This window comes from Leptodactylus fuscus, chromosome 1 (assembly GCF_031893055.1).
Source record: "Leptodactylus fuscus isolate aLepFus1 chromosome 1, aLepFus1.hap2, whole genome shotgun sequence".
NCBI classification, from domain to species: domain Eukaryota; kingdom Metazoa; phylum Chordata; class Amphibia; order Anura; family Leptodactylidae; genus Leptodactylus; species Leptodactylus fuscus.
Window position 1 is genome coordinate 53,364,729 of NC_134265.1, and position 25,034 is coordinate 53,389,762.

The 25,034-nt window shown below is 44.8% G+C and overlaps 1 protein-coding gene across 1 annotated transcript in view; it reads right to left on the reverse strand.

The window, feature by feature from the left end:
• SV2C (synaptic vesicle glycoprotein 2C) overlaps positions 1-25,034 on the reverse strand; it is a 143,563-nt gene that overhangs the window by 59,431 nt on the left and 59,098 nt on the right. The window contains exon 4 of the mRNA XM_075270604.1: positions 16,743-16,894. Coding sequence (XP_075126705.1) covers positions 16,743-16,894 — 152 coding nt within the window. The remainder of the gene's footprint in view (positions 1-16,742; positions 16,895-25,034) is intronic.

Consider the following 25,034-nt stretch of genomic DNA (forward strand, 5'->3'; position numbering starts at 1 on the left):
TTGGACCAATTCATGGTGGAGGGAGCCTCTAAACAGCCCAGTTTGGGCAAATTCATGGTGGAGGGAGCCTCTAAACAGCCCAGTTTGGGCAAATTCATGGTGGAGGGAGCCTCTAAAAACCCCAGTTTGGACCAATTCATGGTGGAGGGAGCCTCTAAAAACCCCAGTTTGGACCAATTCATGATGGAGGGAGCCTCTAAACAGCCCAGTTTGGGCAAATTCATGGTGGAGGGAGCCTCTAAAAACCCCCAGTTTGGACCAATTCATGGTGGAGGGAGCCTCTAAAAACCCCAGTTTGGACCAATTCATGGTGGAGGGAGCCTCTAAACAGCTCAGTTTGGGCAAATTCATGGTGGAGGGAGCCTCTAACCAGCAGAGTTGTGGGAAAGCAGGGTGGAGGGAGCCTCTAACCAGCAGAGTTGTGGGAAAACAGGGTGGAGGGAGCCTCTAACCAGCAGAGTTGGTGGAAATCAGGGTGGAGGGAGCCTCTAACCAGCAGAGTTGGGGGAAATCAGGGTGGAGGGAGCCTAGTATTAGCAGAATTGTGCAACGCTTATGGTGGATGAGTATGAGGATGCGGAGGAATTGGAGAGGTTGAGTACAGACATGGAGTTTCATGTTGGGGTGCTTTACACAGGTGGGCACAAAAATGAAGGCTCTATCCAGTGGTGGTTCATTTTTATCAAAGTGAGCCGGTCGGCACTCTCAGCTGACAGACGGGTGCGCTTGTCACTGATGATGCCACCGGCTGCACTGAACACCCTCTCAGATAGGACGCTGGCGGCAGGACAGGACAGCACCTCCAAGGCATATAGGGCAAGTTCAAGCCACAGGTCCAACTTCGACACCCAATACGTGTAGGGCGCAGAGGGGTCGGAGAGGACAGGGCTGTGGTCGGAAAGGTATTCCCGCAACATGCGCCTATACTTCTCACGCCTGGTGACACTAGGACCCTCCGTGGCGGCACTTTGGCGAGGGGGTGCCATCAAGGTGTCCCAGACCTTAGACAGTGTGCCCCTCGTTTGTGTGGACCGGTGAGAACTTGGTTGCCTACTGGAGGAACTGCCCTCCCTGCCGCCAACGTCACATGCTGGAAACATCTCCATCATATTCTGCACCAATTGCCTGTGGCAAGCATTGATGCGATTGGCCCTCCCCTCTACCGGAATAAAAGACGAGATGTTGTTTTTATACCGGGGGTCAAGGATAGCAAAGATCCAGTACTGGTTGTCCTCCATGATTTTGACAATACGCTTGTCGGTTGTAAAGCACCCCAACATGAACTCAGCCATGTCTGCCACAGTGTTAGTTGGCATGACTCCTCTGGCCCCACCGGAAAGTTCAATCTCCATTTCCTCCTCATCCTCCATGTCTACCCATCCGCGCTGCAACAATGGGACGATTCGAAGTTGCCCGGAAGCCTCCTGTATCACCATCACATCATCGGACAACTCTTCTTCCTCCTCCTCCTCCTCCTCCTCCTCCATTAAACGCAGTGAAGCGGACAGATGTGTGGACCTACTCTCCAGCTGTGACGGATCGGATGCTATCCCTAACTCCTCTGTGTGATCTGAGTTATCCCTGATGTCAATCAGGGATTCTCTCAGAACACACAAGAGCGGGATTGTAAGGCTCACCATCGCATCCTCAGAGCTCACCCTCCTTGTGGACTCCTCAAAGACCCGTAGGATGTCACAAAGGTCTCTCATCCATGGCCACTCATGGATGTGAAACTGAGGCAGCTGACTTTGTGGCACCCTAGGGTTTTGTAGCTGGTATTCCATCAAAGGTCTCTGCTGCTCAACCACTCTATTCAACATCTGAAACGTTGAGTTCCAGCGTGTGGGGACGTCGCACAAAAGCCGGTGTTGTGGCACATGCAGGCGTTGCTGGAGAGATTTTAAGCTAGCAGCGGCTACTGTCGACTTGCGAAAGTGGGCGCACATGCGCCGCACTTTCACCAGTAGCTCTGGAACATTGGGGTAGCTCTTTAGGAAACGTTGCACCACTAGGTTGAAGACGTGGGCCAGGCATGGAACATGTTGGAGTCCGGCAAGCTCCAGAGCTGCTACCAGGTTCCGGCCGTTATCACAAACGACCATGCCTGGGCCCAGGTGCAGCGGCTCAAACCATATTGCCGTCTCATCGAGGAGGGCATCCCTCACCTCGGAGGCAGTGTGCTGTCTGTCCCCCAAGCTGATCAGCTTCAGCACAGCCTGCTGACGTCTACCAACGCCAGTGCTGCAACGTTTCCAACTCGTAGCTGGAAACTCAACTCAATCTAACAGCGGAGGAGGAGGCGGTGGCGGAGGAGGAGGCGGTAGAGGAGGAGGAGGAGGGGGGTGTTCTTCTCGTGTCCCTGCCAGGAATGTTAGGCGGGGAGACGAGGTACACCGGGCCAGTTTGGGAAGCAGTCCCAGCCTCAACTACATTCACCCAGTGTGCCGTCAGTGAAATGTAGCGTCCCTGTCCGCATGCACTTGTCCACGCGTCGGTGGTCAAGTGGACCTTTGTGCAAAGCGCGGAACTAAGGGCCCGCCTGATGTTGAGTGACACGTGCTGGTGCAAGGCGGGGACAGCACACCGGGAGAAGTAGTGACGGCTAGGGACAGCATAGCGAGGTGCCGCAGTTGCCATCAGGTCCAGGAAGGTGGGAGTTTCAACAAGCCGGAACGCCAACATCTCCTGGGCCAGCAGTTTAGCGATGTTGGCGTTCAAGGCTTGCGCGTGTGGGTGGTTAGCAGTGTATTTCTGCCGCCGCTCCAATGTCTGAGAGATTGTTGTAAAGAAGCGCCTGATGGTGCCTTTGATGGTGCAGGAGAAGGAGATAAGACAGGAACAGGGGAGGATGAGGGAGAAGTCAACAAAGTGGCGGAGGCAGATGAAGTGGTGTCCTGGCTCGTCCTCTGGAGTGCATCGCCAGCACAGTCAGCAGTGGCAGTGGCAGAGGCAGTGGCAGAGGCAGTGGCAGTGGCGTGAACGGCAGGTGGCCTTTGTCCTGCCGTTGCTGCCTGCCACTGATTCCAGTGCTTGGATTCCAAATGACGGCGCGTTGAAGTGGTGGACAGGTTGCTCTTCTCAGAGCCCCTAATCAATTTCGAGAGGCAAATTGTGCAGACAACACTATATCTGTCCTCGGCGCATTCCTTGAAAAAACTCCACACCTTCGAGAAACGTGCCCTCGAGGTGGGAGTTTTTCGGGGCTGGGTACGAACTGGAACATCTTGGGAGATTCCGGGTGTGGCCTGGCTTCGCCTAAGCTGCTGACCTCTGCCTCTAGCTACCCTTTTTGGTGCTGCACCTGCCTCAACATCCACACTACTTTCCCCGCTTGACATCCCCCCTGTCCAGGTCGGGTCAGTGTCCTCATCATCCACCACTTCCTCTTCCAACTCCTGTCTCATCTCCTCCTCCCGCACAATGCGCCGGTCAACTGGATGCCCTGACGGCAACTGCGTCGCATCATCGTCGATGAGGGTGGGTTGCTGGTCATCCACCATCAAATCGAACGGAGATGGAGGAGACTCTAGTGTTTGAGCATCTGGACACAGATGCTCCTCTGTTAGGTTCGTGGAATCGTGACGTGGAGAGGCAGGTTGAGGGACAATGAAAGGAGCGGAGAACAGCTCTGGGGAGCAGGGACAGTTGGGGTTATTGTTCTGTGAAGCTTGGGAATTTTGGGAGGAAGGAGGACAAGACTGTTGGGTAATAGGAGGAGAGGAGGCAGAGTCTGACTGGCTGCTGGACAATGTGCTGTAAGCGTTCTCTGACAGCCATTGCAAGACCTGTTCCTGGTTCTCGGGCCTACTAAGGTTTGTACCCTGCAGTTTAGTTAATGTGGCAAGCAACCCTGGCACTGTGGAGTGGCGCAATGCTTGCTGCCCCACAGGAGTAGGCACGGGACGCCCTGTGGCTTCACTGCTACCTTGCTCCCCAGAACCATTCCCCCGACCTCGCCCACGGCCTCGTCCACGTCCCTTTCCGGGAGCCTTGCGCATTTTGAATTCCCAGTTAGAAATTGGCATTATATACCAGTAGCAAAAATTGTGGGTGCACGTAACCCCAATATATTCTTTGAATTACCAGTCAGAAACTGGCACTATATGGCAGTAGCAAGAAATGAGGGTATTTGTAACCCCAATATATTCTTTGAATTCCCAGTCAGACAATGGCACTATATACCAGTAGCAAAAATTGTGGGTGCATGTGACCCCAATATATTCTTTGAATTACCAGTCAGAAACTGGCACTATATGGCAGTAGCAAGAAATGAGGGTATTTATAACCCCAATATATTCTTTGAATTCCCAGTCAGACAATGGCACTATATACCAGTAGCAAAAATTGTGGGTGCACGTAACCCCAATATATTCTTTGAATTCCCAGTGAGACAATGGCACTATATACCAGTAGCAAAAATTGTGGGTGCACGTAACCCCAATATATTCTTTGAATTCCCAGTCAGACAATGGCACTATATACCAGTAGCAAAAATAGTGGGTGTATATAGCCCCAATTCTATTGCTAGGGGACTTGCAGGGTATTTCTGAGGTGAAGGTGGGGGGGCACACCGTTGGAACGGGGATTTGGGGTGTATATATGGGGTATACGGGAATACACTGTCAGTGTGTTCCATTCAGGATCCTGGGAAAGCTGGGTTGCGGCGATTGAGCCCGTCAGTGCCACGTTACACTGACAAGCTTCTCCCTGGAATTGAAGTTATATGTAAGCCCAATATATTCTTTGAATTCCCAGTGAGACAATGGCACTATATGGCAGTAGCAAAAATAGTGGGTGTATATAGCCCCAATTCTATTGCTAGGGGACTTGCAGGGTATTTCTGGGGTGAAGGTGGGGGGGCACACCGTTGGAACGGGTATCGGGGGTATATATCGGGTATACGGGAATACACTGTCAGTGTATTCCATTCAGGATCCGCGGAAAGCTGGGTTGCGGCGATTGAGCCCGTCAGTGCCACGTTACACTGACAAGCTTCTCCCTGGAATTTAGCTCTTATAAGAGCTGTTGGTTGTCTTCTCCTTCCTATCTAGCCTGTCCCTGCCTACCCAGAATCTAACCCCTAGCTAACTGGACGGAAACCTCCGTCCCCGGTGAATTGCAAGCTCAGAATGACGCGAAGCTGGGCGTCGCTGTTCTTTTAAATTAGAGGTCACATGTTTTCGGCAGCCAATGGGTTTTGCCTACTTTTTTCAACGTCACTGGTGTCGTAGTTCCTGTCCCACCTACCCTGCGCTGTTATTGGAGCAAAAAAGGCGCCAGGGAAGGTGGGAGGGGAATCGAGTAATGGCGCACTTTACCACGCGGTGTTCGATTCGATTCGAACATGCCGAACAGCCTAATATCCGATCGAACATGAGTTCGATAGAACACTGTTCGCTCATCTCTAGTTATTAAGTGTTCCCATATACCTTTAGCAGTGTTTTGAGTGATTTCTGGGTGTCTGTGGGAGCTCCTGGCATCCTCTGCATTTGTTTACATGGTTTAGCTTTGTGTTATGTAACTTCCTGTGTACCTTCCACAGTAGTTCCCTCTCCCTGACCCTCCTCCTCTCTTACTCTGTTACACTCCCTTCCCTGTCTCCCTAGCTAAGCTATCATGCCCACTACTAGTCTCCTCCACCTGCTCACCCCTGCCCCATCTCCCTAGCTAAGCTGTCCCACCCAATACCAGCCCCCCCTTCCCCATTGCATTATACTTACCTAGCCTCCTCTGTGTGAGACCGCTCCTCCTTTCTTCTTCATTGTGGGAAGGCTGCTGTAGCCACAGACACCTGCAGACTGTGCAGGTGCCTGCAGAGAGGAAGAGGGGAAGAGCCGTTCTGAGACACAGGAAGGCACCTCAGTATTGATGGTGTTGGGGGGGAAGTACTGGTGATGTTCCATTTTGGAAGTGGTGAAACGGAATGTCACTAGATTATCAGAAAGTATATATGGGTATATTTTTTAATAGAAGTAAATTAGAAGTTAGGCAGGAGGAGGAGGGTTTAAGGGTTAATTCATAGTTTATCCCAGAGAACCTCTTTAAGACTGGTGTACAGAACCCCTAGTCTTAATAAATGCCCCTAATGTTTCAATGTGACATAAATAAAAACAAAAGTAACCTTGACTTGTAAAGAAGCAGATAGTAAATGTGTATGGCAGGCTTCCTATCACTCCATTTACCTGCAAATCTTGCTGATAATCATAGGTTTTATGGGTACTATCTTATGTACAGTAAATACTATATAAATATAGTAAAATAGCTTGAAGGAATACACATAAAACTCAGCAGAGGTTATTTCCTTTCAGTACACTCTTCATTCTTATCCATCCACGTCCCCTGTGACAAATAAACCAGCGTGCCTTGAAGAAACCATTCTTACTAATGGAGGCTTGTATTGTATTTCAGAAACCCTTGGATGTGCACTCAAGCCGCTGCAGAGATGGGAAAGAGCAAAGTCCTGAGCTCTGTGTAACAAACCATATCATGCCTGAATGATTTCATACAGAGCCGCCACTTCGGTAATAACACTCCAGAGATGGCATTGACTCTGCGTACAGTCGCCGCGCAAGAACTGGCGATTTTCTTTACAAAGACAAAGTATTCAATTATATTCCAAGTAGAGAACAGAAAACTTTCTCAGTTTCCAAAAGTTGATTTAACAAATCTTTTATGCAATGCAAACCCAGAGCATATCCCTCATTTCCATTTCTATTGGGAAATCATTTTGACTAAAGGGAATTACTTACTAAACGTATTTTGCTTGGAGCGTATACGGTGTATACAAGGAATCAAGGCTTTAGTACAAAGCAACAGTGGCGATGTTCAGGACTAGGGAGCCAGCGTGTGTTCCTCCCTCCTGGACATACAGTGATATTGCAGAGCCATGCCCCGGACAGAAGCTGATTTACCCCGTCTCCACAATGAAATACAACAGCTGTGCAAATGTTTTGGGCAGGTGTGGAAAAGATGCCACAATGTAAGGTTAAATTCACATCTGCATCGTCGCAGATTCCATCAAAAATAATCAGAGAGAAAAGTCCTGCACTGAGGACTTTTCTCTCCATTGGCTTGAGTATAAGAACAACCTGACGGACACCCAGAGAAAAGCTTTATAGTCTATGAGTTCTGTGGGTGCCCATGGGTAGCTGCTGTTTTAGCTGCCAGTGTCCGCCGGGAGACCCGAATGACGGAGAGCCCAGCACAAGAGTGAAGCTAGCTTAAGAATGTTTTAAAAAGTAGAAATGTTAATAGTTTATTTTTATCCATTAACAAAATGTGAAGTGAAGGAACTTGGCAGAGAGGTTGCAAACGTCTTGGAGCTCTAAGCACAGATCTTCTGTGGATGCAGGCTTGCTCCACTCCTATTGTCTCTTCATATAATCCCAGACAGACTGGATGATGGTGACATCAGGGTTCTCTGGGGGCCATACTGTACTGGTATTTGCTGATCCTTTGCTGACTGATCTGGCTTTCGGAATACGTATTTTGTTTATTCTATTTTCAAAATAGCTAAACAGTGCACCAGGGGCACGCTGTCTTATCTGGGTGCACCAGTTTTTAGTTTTTCTATCGCCTCTACTTTAAATTCCAATAGAATACTGTGCATGCGCTGATGTGATCAGTTCAGCAAATGCACAAGAGTTTGCATTGGAAACTGGACAGCTCTGGAGAGGAGGGGGCATACAATATATAAGCTGAGATGGCGGAGATCACAATGGAAGGGCAGGGTAAGTACAGGTGGTGTCCTAATAGATTTAAATGTTGTTCCCTTTTGGCATGTACTGTAGGTCAACACAGAAGAAAAGTAACTAGTATATAAGCCGCTGGTTGAGTGTCAAGAAAGGCTGCGCTCCTTTGTCCGGCCCTAAGGGGAGGCCCACATGACGCAGGGGGTCTGGACTTCAGCCATAGGTCCCTTTGAATTAAGGAGGAGGAGTCAGTGTGCAAGTTGGGTTGCACAGTGCAACTTATAATGAAAAGCCCGCAAAGCCAACGGCACTCTCAGCGAAGAGGAGCAACTGTGAGGGACAATCTCTCACCCTCCCTCCCTTAAATTTGGTTATTTGGGTTTGAATAATGGTGGGGGGTAATTGTTGTTTAGTTGGTGGGGGTCATTTTATTCACGGCAGCTTGGCGGGGGGTCCTCGGAGTTGGGCAGGATGAATTCTGGTAATGTGGTTGGGGGAGGAGCTATAAGGCTCGGGACTCCCCAAGGATTGGCATTACTATGCCGGGAATTATGTCTGGCGTACAAGGAGGGATCTTAATTATGAGTTTCCTTTCACCTGGGAAAGGTGTATTGGTGCCTCTGAGCTGGGTGCACGGCTGGAGGTAAATTACTCATTTTGGGGTTATGGGCCAGACTGTAGGCCTCGAGGACCTCCTTAGCCTAGGAGATAAGGTTAAGATCTCAAGGATAGTTAGGCTTATATTTGGTGGTTATCTATACATTTGTTAACTGTTTGCTTGTTAATAAAATGGCTGCTGTGGCCAATTTAATCCATCTCTGTGTGTCGAGTCTTCTTTCAGGTAAATATCGTGGTTGAGTAGGTGGAAGGACTAGGCCTACCGTGTCATGATATTGCCCATATTAAGAGACTCTATATGACATTTCATTTTGCATGATAATATCTGTGCTGAATTCAGGTGCTAGGATGAGTACAAGGAATAAAAAATGCAGCGAAGATTTGCTCTGCCAGGCAAGCTCTATTGAAACTGTATCTCAATTTTGTACACTTGAAAAAGGGGCACTGTTTCGTCCAAAAAGCGTAGTGTGTTATTCTTTAATTAATACATTTTTACTGAATCAGCGCTGGTTCTTCCATTTTTGTGGGATTTATCCCATCATTGAAAATCATATAAAGCAATGATGAAAATATTAAAACTTAACATTTAATGATACCTCAGATAAAACTTATAATAAAAAAGTGAGACAAAATCAGTAGTCACGGGGGCAACACGGTGGCTCAGTGGTTAGCACTGCAGCCTGGACTTCTGAGTTCAAATTCTGCCAAGGACAACATCAGTAAGAAGTTTGTATATCCTCCCAGGGCCGGCGTCAGCGCACGGCATAGTCGGGCAAGTGCCGGGGCCCACAGAGCCTCTGGGGGCCCCCCGGCACTTGCCTGTCAAGATTTCAGCTCATCGGCGTCCGTCCGCCGATGAGCTGGAATACATACGCGATTAAAGCAGGAGCTGTGAGTTCAGCTCCTACTTTAAAGCTCCGGCCCGGCTTGCGTGTGTAGGCGCGATGACGTCATCACGCATACACACGCAAGCCGGGCCGCAGCTAAGCAGGAGCTGAACTCACAGCTCCTGCTTTAATCGCGTATGTGATTGGAGAGAGGAGCGTCGGGGGATCGATGGAAGGTGAGTGATGGAAGGTGAGTATAAGTGTTTGTTTTGTATTAAATATAAAGGTGGAACATAATGAAGGGGGCCCATGAAACTGGGGGGCAAATGAAGGGGAGGGGGGAACGGCATGACACTGGGGAACATGAAGGTGGTGGGGAGAGAACGGCATGAAACTGGGGACAAAGATGGAGGGGGCCCAATGAAACTGGGGGGCAAATGAAGGGGAGGGGGGAACAGCATGACACTGGGGCAGATGGGGGGGTGGAACAGCATGACACTGGGGCAGAGACAGGGGACATGAAACTGTGGGCAGATGAAGGGGGAGAACGTGATGAAACTGGGGACAGAGATGGAGGGGAGACATGAAACTGGGGGCAGAGGAAGGGTGTATATGAAACTGGGGGAGAGATGGAGGGGGGACATATAATTTACGGGTGACTGTAGGAGGATTGTACTGTGTGGGAGCACATGATAAATGAATGAGAATGGGTGGAATCAACAAAAGTGGGTGGAGCCAAATTTGCCGCGGCGCGCAAAGCGCACATTTTGCTCCTCTTTCTTCTCTTTAAAAATTGGGAGGTATGGCGTTGGTGACGCCACACTCCTGCATGACGTCACTTGCTTCATCTACGACGCACAGTGTCTCGACTCCCCCCGCCTCCTTTACAAGGGGGCCCACTGAGGCTCTGTTGCCCAAGGGCCCATAAAAACCTGGAGCCGGCCCTGTATCCTCCCCATGGTTGTGTGGATTTCCTCCCTTACTCCAAAAGACATACTGGTAAGAAAAAGCGTACATTGTGAGCCCTATATGGGGCTCACAATTGAAATTAAAAAAAAATTGTATAACAACCAGAAAAAAGGATTGTTATGGTGTGCTGTGTAAGGATAAAGTTTGGTACTGCCCTTGTTATGGCGGGAGTCACTTGGAGTGATGGGGTCGATTTGTTGAGGGGCAGAACAGAGACTATGTGCTACATCTGACAAGGTATTTGGTACTCTATCCCCCCATCTGACATGGTAAGATCTACCTATTTTTTATTACCATAACCTATTGATGTTTAGGGGGATAAGGAGATTATTTATTCTGGTTGGTGTATAACGGCCTTTGGTGATTACTGTTTTATTATAAGTTTTATCTAAGTTATCATTAAATGTTAAGTTTTAATATTTTCATCAGTGCTTTATAGGACAAACCTAGATTTATGTTTGTCAAAACTGACCAACATGATCCATCTTTCTACACCCAACTAATAAAGAAAGGTGGCTCTTTCTATAAACTGAGACAGGAAGTTGTAACTGGTCAGCCATTATGGAGACCATGGAGAACTGTTTTTGATCACCCTGCCATCTATCTTATTTATCATATACTACTGTGTTCGGTGTACACAGACATTTTCCTTCTACATGTCTTTAGGATAGGCCATAAATATCTGATGGCAGGGGGTCGACAGCTCCTGTGATGATCAGCTGTACATGGTCCCTTCTGACATCTGTAATATACACAACACAGTGCCAGAATCAGTTCCCTCCAGCCCTTGTTTACTGGCCGTCAGGGCTGACTCCAAGTTTGTGTGGGCCCTTAGGAGGTAGAACCTGAGTGGGCTGAGTGGGAATATATCTATTCAGAAGACATAACCTGTACCTGGAGGTAAACATGTATATGTGTGTGTCTATGTGTTCAAGTGCTGTTTTCTATGTGCAGGTGTATATGTTCTTTCTTTTATGTCTGTGTGTACATGTACTGTCGTGTGTGTATGTGTGTGTGTGTGTGTGTGCACATGCGCACGCACACATGTTCTGTCTTCTGCATACACATCTGTGTATATATACACACACAGAAGACAGATCATGTACACATACACAGAATGCACTACATGTACACACCCACACAAGACAGAACATGTACACACACACACACACAAGACAGAACATGTACACATACACATAGGAGACAGTAAATGTACACACGCACACCGATGACAGTACATGTACACACACATAGGAGACAGTACATGTACACACATGTGGGAGAGGAGGATGAGGGAGCTGTCAGTCAACTCAGACACATTTAGTTTAGTTGGGGGAAATGCAGGGAGGCAAAGTGAGGCATTGTGTGACAGCAGTCCTGGCGGCCGGACATGGTGTTGCAGCTCAGCTCCTATTGCAGCCAATAGGAACTGAGCTGCAGTACCAAGCATCCCGTTACTATACAAGGAACACAGCAAACTACTTTTGACCCTATGTTATGTATGGTATGGGCTCTGGAAATAGCCCCAAAAAGCTAATCCATGCAGGATCGCCCTCCACCAATCAGATATGTATGCCCCCCCCTAAGGATAGGTCATAAATTACAAATTCCTGGACAACTCCTTTAAGCCTTCGTTCCGATATAATATATACAGTGCCTGTAAACCTCAGAGATTTCCCTCACAGCAGGCGCTATAGATCAGTCAGTAAACACATGTATAATAATATTTTCATGCTGTTCACATTTCCCTCACATTTTTTGATAAGCATCTCTTAAATGCATTTCCCAGAATGTTATTTTTTTTCTTTAATAAAACATCTGCCCAACATTTTTCATTTCACTTTGGGCTTAACAATCTGGACGTTTAACTTTCTTATTACCTTTTTTCGCTAGGAAACATTTGGTGCTTTTCCATTAATTTCCCTTCCTGTAGGCTACCAGTGGCATTTTTGCAACTGAGTAAATTAAATTGAGCATAAAGTCATGAAAACAAGAATCATCAGACGGCAAGAAAGTTGTATTAAACTTTACATATCGCATTGGTTTTATTCCACATCAAAATTTACTGCTGGGTCCGCCATTTTGATGAACACACAAAACATAATTTTTCATAACATACTAATGTGAATAGCAAATTTTGCAAACCCCGTATCCTTGCTCTTCTGTCATACTGGGATAGTACGAACAGATATAGTCCACCAGTATCAAACATAGCGTAATATACAGTAATGGAATGTGACCTATAACAGGCAATGAAATCTACTAGACTGGTGCATGCGCAATACTCACCTTGCTGTGGGCCTCACTGATGTTCTGCTCATGTGCTGCCTGGAAGAGCTAGCAGAGATAAGATGCACTTATGGCTAACCTACTGTGATGTACAGCAGTATTGTAGTGGAAGAGGTTGAGGCTGAGGCCCCACATTTCAGAAAAGCTGCTTTTTATGTTCCAGATTTTGCTTCGTTTTTTTTGAGCCAAACCCAGGAGTGGCTACAAGAGGAACAGCAAATACATAGGAAGTGCTTAGGCTGCCTTGAGGACGACAGAAATAAATGGCCGTGTGATGCCTGTTTTTTTCAACAGACGTCCCACGCCAGCATTAAGGCTAAGGCCCCACGTTGCGGAAATGCAGGTTTTTTTGTTGCAGATTTTGCTGCAGTTTTTTGAGCCAAAGCCAAGAATGGCTACAAAAGGAATGGGAAATATATCGGAAGGTCTTATACTTCTACCTTCTGCTCAATCAACTCCTGGCTTTGGTTCAAAAAACACACCAAAATCTGCAAGAAAAAAAAGTTGTGTTTCCACAACGTGGGGAGTGAGCCATAAAAGGGTTGTCCAGACAAAAATGGACAGCCCTTTTAACTTTTAAATCAGCCAGGGGCATTGAAATTTTTTAAAAAAATGCATACTCACCTTTCCACGGTGCTCCAGTGTCCTCCAGGTTCTTCTGTTCTGGCAGCTTCTCCTGGGTCTCTTGCAGAGTTCTGCTGGAGCCACTGATTGGCTTCAGCAGTCACGTGACTGCTGAGACCAATCAGCAGCCTCAGCAGGCTTCAGGAAGAGGACCCATGTTGTCACAAGTAGTGACATTGCGTGCCATCACTGATTGGTCTCAGTGGTCACGTTTGGAACTCCGAAAGAGGCCCGTTCAGCAGAAGAACTGGGATGCCCCTGAAGGACAGTGGAGTATCGGGGACAGGTAAGTATGAATTTTTTACATTTTTTTTCAATGCCCCCGGGCTGATTTAAAAGCTAAAAAGGCTGCCCATATTTGTCTGTACAACCCATTTAAATTCAATGTTAGTAAATGGAGGCTATTCATATTTGTCTGTTGTCAAAGATTCAAAAAAGCAACAAAATCTGCAACAAAAATTGCAGCTTTCTGCAACGTGGGGCATAGCCTTAATAAATAACATCAACAAACTGCAGGAAAAAAATCAGAAGCACAAATTGTCGTGGTCTATGGATTCTGAACTCGTCGCATGTCAACATTTGCTGTGTGTTCGATAATGGTTTTGCAATGCAAAGGTTGAAAACCAGGCCAGCCGACGAGAGAATTGCTGCTGAAAGCCATGGCAAAAACAGCTTACAAACCCCAATGGATGTAACTCTTGTGGCCTTAGCTAATTCAGTTTATAATATCGCTATGGCATATTGTTTTCTTTTTTCTGATGTACATTTTCCCCTATCAGTATGTCTTTGGAATATGGGAGGAAATCCACACAAACACAAGGAGAACTTACAAACTCCTTTGCAGATGTTGTCCTTGGCAGGATTCAAACCGAGGACTCCAACACTGCAAGACTGCAGTGCTAAACACTGAGCCACCATGTTGCCCCATGTGCAGCATATACATGTATCTATCATATATTACTGAATATATTATTTTGCAACAACAACGTGAATAAGGTGCAAAATGTTAGAAATTTGGTCATGTTTCTTATATTCAGACATAATCTCAGGAATGTAGTGAATTTATTACTTTCTTGCTGTTAAATGGTGTAAAGTTTTAGCTTAGATATGGTGTGGACACTTTCCATTGGAGAGAAGATTGGTAAGATGAACTGAAAGTTCCTCTCTAAAGAGCACACATAATAGTGCAATTCAATTTCTACATAATACCGCCATACACCGCTAAATATGATTGGAGCTCTGGGCAATTGTCCATTTTGCCACCATAGAAAATCAATCCTGCATATAATGAAGCAAATAAAACTAAAGCTCTTACTTCTGCAGACCATATAATCTGGTCCTTGAGGCTGGATTCATGCAAACTTTTTTTATGAATAACCTTAGAAACAGCGTTTTTATACTTTTTTTTATAACGCAGCATGGCCTGATTATATCCTTTTCTCGGGCACTTTCCAATTCATTTCATTAGGAAAGGGAATTTAAATGCCAGAAAAAATACTGAGCAAAATTTTGTGTGATTAAAAAAAACGCAAAAGGCAAAAAACAGGCATCAAAATGCAGACTATTGACGTCATGGCTGATTCTAAAAAAATTATCTCGGAAAAACAGTGTGAAGCCTATATTAAAGCAACAGTGAAAATAGGCCACGTCACGGCCATTTTCTTTATGGCCATCACATTAAAGGGATTCTATCATTAAAACCTCTTGTGGATAAGACGTCGGAATAGCCTTTAGAAAGGCTATTTGTCTCTTACCTTTAGATGTAATCTCTGCCGCGCGGTTCCTTAGAAAAACTGGTTTTTACCGGTATGCAAATTAGTTCTCTGGCAGCGATAGGGGTGGGCCCCAGCGCTGAAAATGAGATAGGGGCGTCCCCACTGCTGCTCAAGAACACGATCCTGCGACTCCTCTATCTTCAGCTGGATCCTCCCCTTCTCTGCAACCTCCGACGCCTGTGCAGTTAGCTCTGCCAGTGAGACACCAGTAGAGCTGACTGCGCATGCCGGCCGGTGGCCATTTTTGGGAGGCCGCTTTTGCTCTTGTAGTTCAATGCAGGAGCAGCCTCCCAAAAATGGCCGCCGGCCAGCATTCGCTCTCAGCTCTGCTTTTGTCTCACTGGCAGAGCCAACTACGCAGGCGTCGGAGGTGACGCAGGAGGAAGACGACAGAGAAGGGGAGGATCCAGCCGAAGATAGAGGCGTCGCAGGATCGTGTTCTCAAGCTGCAGTGGTGACGGTCCCATCGCATTTTCAGCACTGGGGCCCACCCCCATCGCTGCCAGAGAACTAATTTGTATACCAGTAAAAACCAGTATTTCTAAGGAATGGCGCGGTGGAGATCACATCTAAAGGTAAGAGACGAATAGCCTTTCTAAAGGCTATTCTGACGTCTTATCCACAAAAAAAGAGGTTGAATCCCTTTAAGGTTAAAGCCCCACATTGCAGAAATGCAGCTTTTTGTTGTTGCAAATTTTTGCAACAAATTTTTGGAGCCAAACCTAGGAGTGGCTACAAAAGGAATAGGAAATATATAGGAAGCTCTTATTGCTCTCCCTTCTCCTGAACCCACTCCTGAATTTGGTCCAAAAAAAGCAGCAAAATCTGCAGCAGGAATAGCTGTACTTCCTCAACATGGGGCCTCAGCTTAAAGAGGACCTTTCACCACCTCCCCCTATTGAAGTTCTTAGCATCTGTTTATAGTCATCGCACCACTGATCCTAACACAGTTGGAATCTTGTCTCTTGCCTCTACTATTCTTGAGCAACAAGTACAGTTAGTTTTGGTGCCTAATGTGCTATTTAAGCTCTGTAATGTCAGAAGGGGCGGTGTCAGGCAGAGGGTGTGATTCAGAGCTCCAATCAGAGGCAGCCAGTGTCAGAGTTCAGAATCACACCCCTTGTCTTCTCCTGCCTGACACTGCCCTCCTGACAGTACAGAGCCTAAATAGTATGTTAGGCACCAAAATTAACAGCATTGATTACTCGGGAATGGTGGGGGGCTAGAGAAAAAATTCCAACTCTGCCAGAATCAGTGGAGAAGCGACTATTAAATGATATAAAGAACTGGACTTGCTGGAAGTAGTGAAAGAGCCTACTTAAATTCACTGTATGTACATAAGTTCATCGCATTTAGATGACCAAATTTTTTTGATGGTCCATTTCAATAGTCCATTCAAAAAATGTCACGTCCTATTTTTGTCCGTTTTGACAGGTCCTTCACTACACTTCCTACACTATTAATTGAACAACTATGAAAAAGTAAAAAATACATCAATGAAATATAGAATGTCATTGTAGTCAAGTTCTACCAGAAATATGATCACAATGGCCCAGATTTACTGTTGGTTAGACACTATAAACTTAGGCAGTCTGAAAATTCATGGTGGCTTACACTGGATGATAAATCTGGTGTATCTTTGGAATGTCTCTTTATTTGGCCTACTCTGAACCAGAATTCTTTGACACTATTATAGCGCATTTTTGAGATAAGGTGGCACATTTATGCCACACCACCTCTTCTGAGTATCCAAACCCACATGTTGAGCATGCTACATTGCACCAGAGATGTGCCACGCTGTGCCAAAGATGCTCCACATTGCATCAAAAATGTGCCATGTCAAATCATAACCCTAATAATAAGCTTGGGTCACCGTGTCTTTAGTTTTGAAGTTTCATCACATTGAATGTAGCTCTTGCTAAAGCATTAGAAATACAAATACCACTTACCATAATGTGGAATTATGGCCCATGCCATGGCAGAAGCATATATTCCTCCAATCATCCAAAACATACACAACCAACTCAGATGTTCTCCTCGCTTTTCTCTTGCAAGGACTTCCGAAAAGTAAGAAAATGCAGTCGGAAGGGCTCCACCGATCCTGGAAACATTACAAAATCAATGTGTGAATTGTGGTCTGACGGCTAGTTACATTCGAGTAGATTTATTAATACTAAATTTAGAAAAAACAGAGAACTAGATGTGGCAAGATTATCACAGTGACATACCGGACCATCAGTTTGGTACAATTTTAGACACTTCTGGCCAAATGTATGCTACACAATGGCATACCAGTCATGGAGGCAGGGTGGGGTATGACACCCCATGGAACAACGAGGCTCATAGATCCCTATCACAACACTTTTTATGTCTGGGAGTCCAAGTGTCGAAAACCTTTCTCCTTGCTCTGTTTATTGAGATTTGTGACGTCAGACATGCCCCCTACTCTTTCAGGGGATCATTAACCCTTAAAGTAAAAAGCATCAGACGGTCGGTATATAGCCAAATAACAGAGGCTGCAGAGAAAAATGTAGCTGAAAGGGTTACTGGCCATCAGCTGGACTAGTGAACGCATTGTTGTAATTCTTGGTAAGGTTTGTTTTATTTTTATGCTTCAAAAGCTTTACTTTAAATATCTTAAGAAAATACATCAGGACAGGTTGATGAAGACTGGTGCTGTTAGAACCAATCTTCATAACCCTTGAACCAAAGGAAGGTGCACATCATTTATAACAAGGTGCACACCTCCTCATAAATAAGCCTCACCATCCACCGGGCTGTGTGCCTACAGGGGAAATCTACGCCAGTTCATAACTGGCATAGATTTCTACCATCAGTTATGCCAGGTGTTTGGTACAAATTATGATAAATATGGCAGGTCAATGCCATCCCCTCTGTATGCCCTCTCCATACCTAGAACAGAAATCTCAAACTTTCTTTGTGCAAGTCTGTGCCTCATCTGCCTCATTCTGTAAATGTGGGTGTTGGGGGTGGTAATAGGGTCGGGTGTTTCCTTGCTTGAGTTAGAATAGAAATCCACACCAGTTCCTACCCAGAGTAGATTTCCATTCTTGCGCCAAGACTTCAGACAGTTTCCTAAAGAGGCCTAGTCTTAATAAATTTGCTCCACAATACCTTAATTACAGAGAGTCTACCCTGTTGTAGGTACAGTAAGGCCAGGTTCAGAAGGAGGAATAAAGAGCTGATTTTGAGGCGGATTCAACCTCAGAATTGGCTTCCAAAACCATTCAGAATCTGTCGGAATCTGCATTGTTATCAATAAGATCCAGTGACGGACACTTCTATTTCTCGGCATGCTCGATCCTGCTGTGGACTCCATGGCTGATTCATCAGCAAAACCCCTGGCACAAGGCTCACGATTAGCCCCATTGTATCCCAATGTATTTACAGCTCTGCATTGGCTTTCCATTGGCTTTCCACCATCAGTCCTACAGGGCTGGTATTTGAAGTGGAATTTGAGGTGGAAGGCCACCATGTATACTTATCCTAAGCATACTTTGTACATACATTGTAAATTGATATAGTGTATGATATACAGTCCTATGAAAAAGTTTGGGCACCCCTATTAATCTTAATCATTTTTAGTTCTAAATATTTTGGTGTTTATAACAGCCATTTCAGTTTGATATATCTAATAACTGATGGACACAGTAATATTTCAGGATTGAAATGAGGTTTATTGTACTAACAGAAAATGTGCAATATGCATTAAACCAAAATTTGACCGGTGCAAAAATATGGGCACCTCAACAGAAAAGTGACATTAATATTTAGTAGATCCTCCTTTTGCAAAGATAACAGCCTCTAGTCGCTTCCTGTAGCTTTTAATCAGTTCCTGGATCCTGGATAAAGGTATTTTGGACCATTCCTCTTTACAAAACAATTCAAGTTCAGTTAAGTTAGATGGTCGCCGAGCATGGACAGCCCGCTTCAAATCATCCCACAGATGTTCAATGATATTCAGGTCTGGGGACTGGGATGGCCATTCCAGAACATTGTAATTGTTCCTCTGCATGAATGCCTGAGGATTTGGAGCGGTGTTTTGGATCATTGTCTTGCTGAAATATCCATCCCCGGCGTAACTTCAACTTCGTCACTGATTCTTGAACATTATTCTCAAGAATCTGCTGATACTGAGTGGAATCCATGCGACTCTCAACTTTAACAAGATTCCCGATGCCGGCATTGGCCACACAGCCCCAAAGCATGATGGAACCTCCACCAAATTTTACAGTGGGTAGCATGTGTTTTTCTTGGAATGCTGTTTCTTTTTGGACGCCATGCATAACGCCTTTTTTTTTATAACCAAACAACTCAATTTTTGTTTCCAAAATGAAGCTGCCTTGTCCAAATGTGCTTTTTCATACCTCAGGCAACTCTATTTGTGGCGTACGTGCAGAAACGGCTTCTTTCTCATCACTCTCCCATACAGCTTCTATTTGTGCAAAGTGCGCTGTATAGTTGACCGATGCACAGTGACACCATCTGCAGCAAGATGATGCTGCAGCTCTTTGGAGGTGGTCTGTGGATTGTCCTTGACTGTTCTCACCATTCTTCTTCTCTGCCTTTCTGATATTTTTCTTGGCCTGCCGCTTCTGGGCTTAACAAGAACTGTCCCTGTGGTCTTCCATTTCCTTACTATGTTCCTCACAGTGGAAACTGACAGGTTAAATCTCTGAGACAACTTTTTGTATCCTTCCCCTGAACAACTATGTTGAACAATCTTTGTTTTCAGATCATTTGAGAGTTGTTTTGAGTAGCCCATGATGCCACTCTTCAGAGGAGATTCAAATAGGAGATCAACTTGCAATTGGCCACCTTAAATACCTTTTCTTATGATTGGATACATCTGGCTATGAAGTTCAAAGCTCACTGAGGTTACAAAACCAATTTTGTGCTTCAGTAAGTCAGTAAAAAGTAGTTAGGGGAATTCAAATCAATAAAATGATAAGGGTGCCCATACTTTTGCACCGGTCAAATTTTGGTTTAATGCATATTGCACATTTTCTGTTAGTACAATAAACCTCATTTCAATCCTGAAATATTACTGTGTCCATCAGTTATTAGATATATCAAACTGAAATGGCTGTTGCAAACACCAAAATATTTAGAACAAAAAATGATTAAGATTAATAGGGGTGCCCAAACTTTTTCATAGGACTGTAGTAGTATAGTAAAGCAGTAATACAGTATCACTATAGAAATTCATGTACATTCCTTGCGGACATACCAGCTTAAACCATTAGAAAAATAATTCAAGTGTTTGTAGATTAATATTGATAAAGAATTCTGTGTTATTTATCACCTGTCCAAAATCCCATTACCTAAAACATGAAAAATTGGTATTTTCGAGGCTGACAGACACAATAAAGTAGATCTCCACATCATAAATCACAGGGAAGATCCAATATTACGTGACAGCTATGATTGCAATTAATTATTTGGGGAGAAAATCAGTCCTCAAGTTTTGTGACAATCTAGAAGATCACATTGATCGTGTGCCAAGTATTTTACCCATAACCCTCTGTGATAGATGTAATATTAGGCTATCACTCACAAATGTGATACAGAACATGCATCATCTGTGTGTGTGACTCAGAAAGAACTACCACTAGGGAAGCTTGGTGCACACTGCTTTATATAGCTTCAGATTAGGTCAAAAAAGGGGTGTATACAACCATATACAATGAGCTCCCTCTACAGGTAGCAGTAGGAAACCAGAATCTCTTCAGTACTAGAAACAGTAGATTTGGAGATCTGGGTCGAAATAATGTCATGTAATGAATCAACAGAGAGATAAATATGCACCAGAATTCTGCCATTATTTGCATACAAAACAGATGTACATATTTTACACCTTGCTTTCTGTGTGCTGTTTATTTTTGACCCTGAGCCAAAAATTGTGCCAAAATTTTAGAAGTTGCACCAAAATTTCATCTAAATTTTTATGCTAAATTTTTATGCCAAACAGCATTAGTGTTATGACCCAGTCTCAGCAGTCTCGGCCTGTTAGGTTCAGGCGCAGAGTGTCCGGACAGCATTCAGCGCGTGAATCACCTGATGCACGGCAGGGGAATGTTCACACCAGACATGCTGTTTCTGCTCTGGCACTCGGGCGTGGATAACGTGGTGAGTGGCCTGGTGGATCAGTGCCTGGTGTGTCTTGGCCTCTGAAGAGGTTAAGTTCTCTGCAGTGCTGAATACTTGACAGGCCATTGGCGAGGCCTTCTCTTACTATGTAAGGCTGTTGTACATGCTGTCTGATGCCGGTCTTAAACGTCTGTTCCTGTTCTCCAGTAATGGTCTGTTGTCTGAAGCTGCTACCATCTGCATCCCAGCCCATCCAGTTTCTTTCTCCTGTTCACACAGGACTGGTTCGTTAAGTATTGAGCTTGTATCCAGACATAGTGTTCCGGGCGCAGCGAGCCCTAGGTATTTTTCTGTTTGGAAGTTTGGAATTTTGGTAGGGTTTTTTTGTGTGTGATCCTAAGTTCTGTTTTTTCCTATCCTTTGCTTAAGTTCAGTTATTCTGTGTTTCACGTTTATTTTCTCCCTATGCTTTGCATTACTCATGTTCACCGTTAGTCCGCATCTGGACATCCGTGGGGGGCTTGTTCTGTATCTGCCTCTCCTTCGTAAACGTGAAGCTAGACAGGGCTCTATTTCCCTTGGTAGGTTAGCTACTTCTCCGGCTGTGCTCGTGCCCATTTAGGCAAGTTAGTCGGGCCCACGGCTACTTCTAGTTGTGCGAGGCAGGGTGTAGGAGGATCCACACTAGAAGTCCAAACCGCTCATACTTCCGATTTTGTTTTCTTTTGGTGTGTTTTTCCAGTACTGTACTGAGAAGTTATCAGTCAGGGGCCAGTCCGTGGTCAAGGATCCCCAGACCATAACAATTAGACACTTTGGAAAATCAAGTGCAATTTAAGACTGTCTAAATTTACTAAAAGTTTCTAACTAAAATTGAGACAGCTTTAATTTATCTCCCCAGTGTGTTTTTTCTTGCATTTTTGAGGATAAGTACAACGGGGCAGATAAACTAATAAATATGTACCAAAATTCTGATGGCATTTGCACCAAAAAAATTTTTCGATGTGTTTTAGAAACTTTCTAACAGCTTATGAACCTCGTACGACATGTGGGTGGGGTTTGTTGGAAAAGGATGTGGTAATATGCTAAACTGGGAGCCAGAAACTGCACCAAAATTTTGGAACTTGTGCCAAAGTTTTGCCTAATGCGCCAAATTTTGTGGAAAACTAAGTACACTAATAAGTGGTGTAAATTTAGACTAGACCATGTAAAAATATGCCACATTTTCAAACGGCATCAGGCACTTTGGAAATTGTGGTACAGATTGAGAATGTCTAATCTAACTTTACGCTATCTAAAAGTTACATTGTTTCAGTTTATCTACCTCACTGTGCAAACCCCTCCTAAGTTTACCGATGGATGGGGGTTTGACCGGGATGTCACTCTCTACAGTAAGGAGGACTTTCAATGGAGCTGCAGTAGAGCATGTGGGGAATTGCTATTCGGTAACAGACAGGATTCCTGACCAAATTCCTGATCAAAAAACTCTGTGTGAACTCAGCCTAAGCATAATATACACAAGGCTGCTTTCTCACAAATCATACGAATTGCACCTAAAAAATTACCATCTTTTTTATTTTTCAGCACTACATAACAATGAATATGTGAAAAACTGATAAAATGCAGTGTGTCATCCATGTGCTGACTTTTTTTTTATACAGATCCTTAGGCTGGAAACAGTAGAGGGTGGGATGCAAGAAACTGACTACAGTACTTTTATCCAGGTGGGTGACCCTATGACTGTAGACTAGTCTCCATAGTCTGTTCTGATGGCGGTGTATGACTGCACTAAGAAGAGCTGCTCTGAAGCACAAACTGCTGCCAATAAACAATACCCCTCAGAGAACAGGAACATTTGTAAAGCTGGTGTAAGTTTTATCACTGGGGTGGAGAGATCCTTAAAGGGATTCTATCATTAAAAACTTTTTTTTTCTCTCATTGACACGTCGTAATAGCCTTAATAAAGGCTATTCTTCTCCTACTCTTAGATGTCCTCTTCACCCTGCCGTCTAGTTAAAATTCCGTTTTCCGTCAGTATGCAAATGAGTTCTCTCGCAGCACTGGGGGCGGGCCTCAGCGCTCAAACAGTACTGGGGACGTCCCCAGTGCTGCGAGAGAACTCTCCAGTGCCACCTCCATCTTCTTCTGGAACGTCCTCTTCACGCGTCTTCTTCCGGTGCTGGGGTTACACTTGTACTCCTGCGCAGTTGGCTCTTCCATCGGGCCCCAGGCAGAGCCGAATGCACATGCCGGCGGCCATGTTTTTGTGGAAGCTTACGTGAGCATGCGCAGTACGCTCTGTACTCCATTGAACTACAGGAGCATACTGCGCATGCTCGCGTAAGCGGGAGGGGCGAAGAAGACATCTAAAGGTAGAAGAAGAATAGCCTTTCTTAATTCTATTCCTACGTATAAGCAAGGAAAAGAAGTTTTTAATGGTAGAATCCCTTTAAAGAAACAGCCTATAAAGGTATACAGTAGGGCTGTGTTGGATATGTGCTTTGTTTCAATGGTCCATTAACAATTCAGGGGGATATTTATTAGGGTTAATAAAATGTATTTAGCAGTCCATAGTAACATCTATCGGCTTTTTGCATTGACTACACATCACACCACTGAAACTATGTAATAAAATGTTACTTCCCTTTCTGTCCAGCAGACAGCAATGCTAGCATACAACCCAATGACACAAACCGCCTGCCATGGTCTAAAAATAAGCCGACTATTGAATCATGTAGAAACATTGGACGCTGTGCAGATTTATTGTCATTTCTGTCTAACTAAACTATCACATACCTCAGCCCGACATATCACAATCAATGACTCCATTTAATTAAAACCATATACGATCAATAGCCTTCCGTAGGAAGTCACTTATCAATATATTCATTAGTGAGCAGCCGTCATGTAATGGGAATGTATTGGCTTTATGGTAATTTCATGTGGCACTTACAGTATATCTACACCCGGATGCTATACAACAGGGGTCACCTGTGCCATGGTCGGCATTTCAGGTGTATTTGTTCGCCACAAGGCTCTCTCTAATGTTTAAGACACAGCTGCTCCAGGTAACCGCACTCTCTGGCGGACCATGTACACACAGTCGGAGAAGAGGAAGCACTAAGGGAGAAAGCATGAGGCATGGCGTCCTGGTGTCCGGGCTGTGAGCTCGCCTAGTCAGAGGAAAGCAATTGCCCAGACAATTTGTTTTTGCACTTTGAAGCAAGTGCAAAAGTTATATATATGTAAGATGAACATGCTAAAGTAGGCATCTGTACATATCAACAAGTCTGGACAGATTTGTATGGGCTTATGCAATAAAAAACACCAGGCTATATGAGGGGCATTCTCTGCCTCCCACAAAGTTGCCTTACTGCAGATCACCGTGAATCCTGTGTTCAGACAAAAGTCAGAGAAACAACATCTTTGCACAAAAAAGTCATGAACAAAGATTGCATTGAAAAGGAGGTTTGTCAGAGGCAACTTTCTCACATGGTGTGGTAAACATATTGTAGTTAAAGGAGTATTTCTATATAATAAAATGATTTCATATGGCTAGGATACGCAAATGCTTTATGATCGCTCATCTCTTCAGCCTCAGATCATCCAAAGAATGAAGACGTTGGTTCAGTGTCATGGCCACTCAAGAGTTATTTCCGGTACAGCGGTGCTCCTGGACACTCAGTTGTGCATGGTAAGGCAACCATACTCACTTCTATGGGACTGCTTTGTAAAGAGGCTGAATGAACAATGACTCTCCGAATCAATGGTCAATCCTATAGGATCACACTAGAACTATTGTGTGTTCTTTCTTCTTCAGGAACTTTCACCCAACTACCATAATACCAGGCGAAAGGCCATACATGTGAAACAACACATACTAAGATATACCAAGTACACGAGCATTGCTTTGGATTGTGTACAGTAAAGGGAGTCTCCTATCTGAAACAAAGGTAACAAACAAATGACCGTACCTTGGAGGACAGCGTATAAACTTTCCAAACTTCCCTACTACAGATTGCAGCTCCATTTTCTTGAAAATCAACATTTTATTCCTAGGCAAATTAGCTGAAAAGAACTTTAGGGCTGAGTCCTCTCCTGGGCTTCGATCTCCTCTCTAGAGGACCATC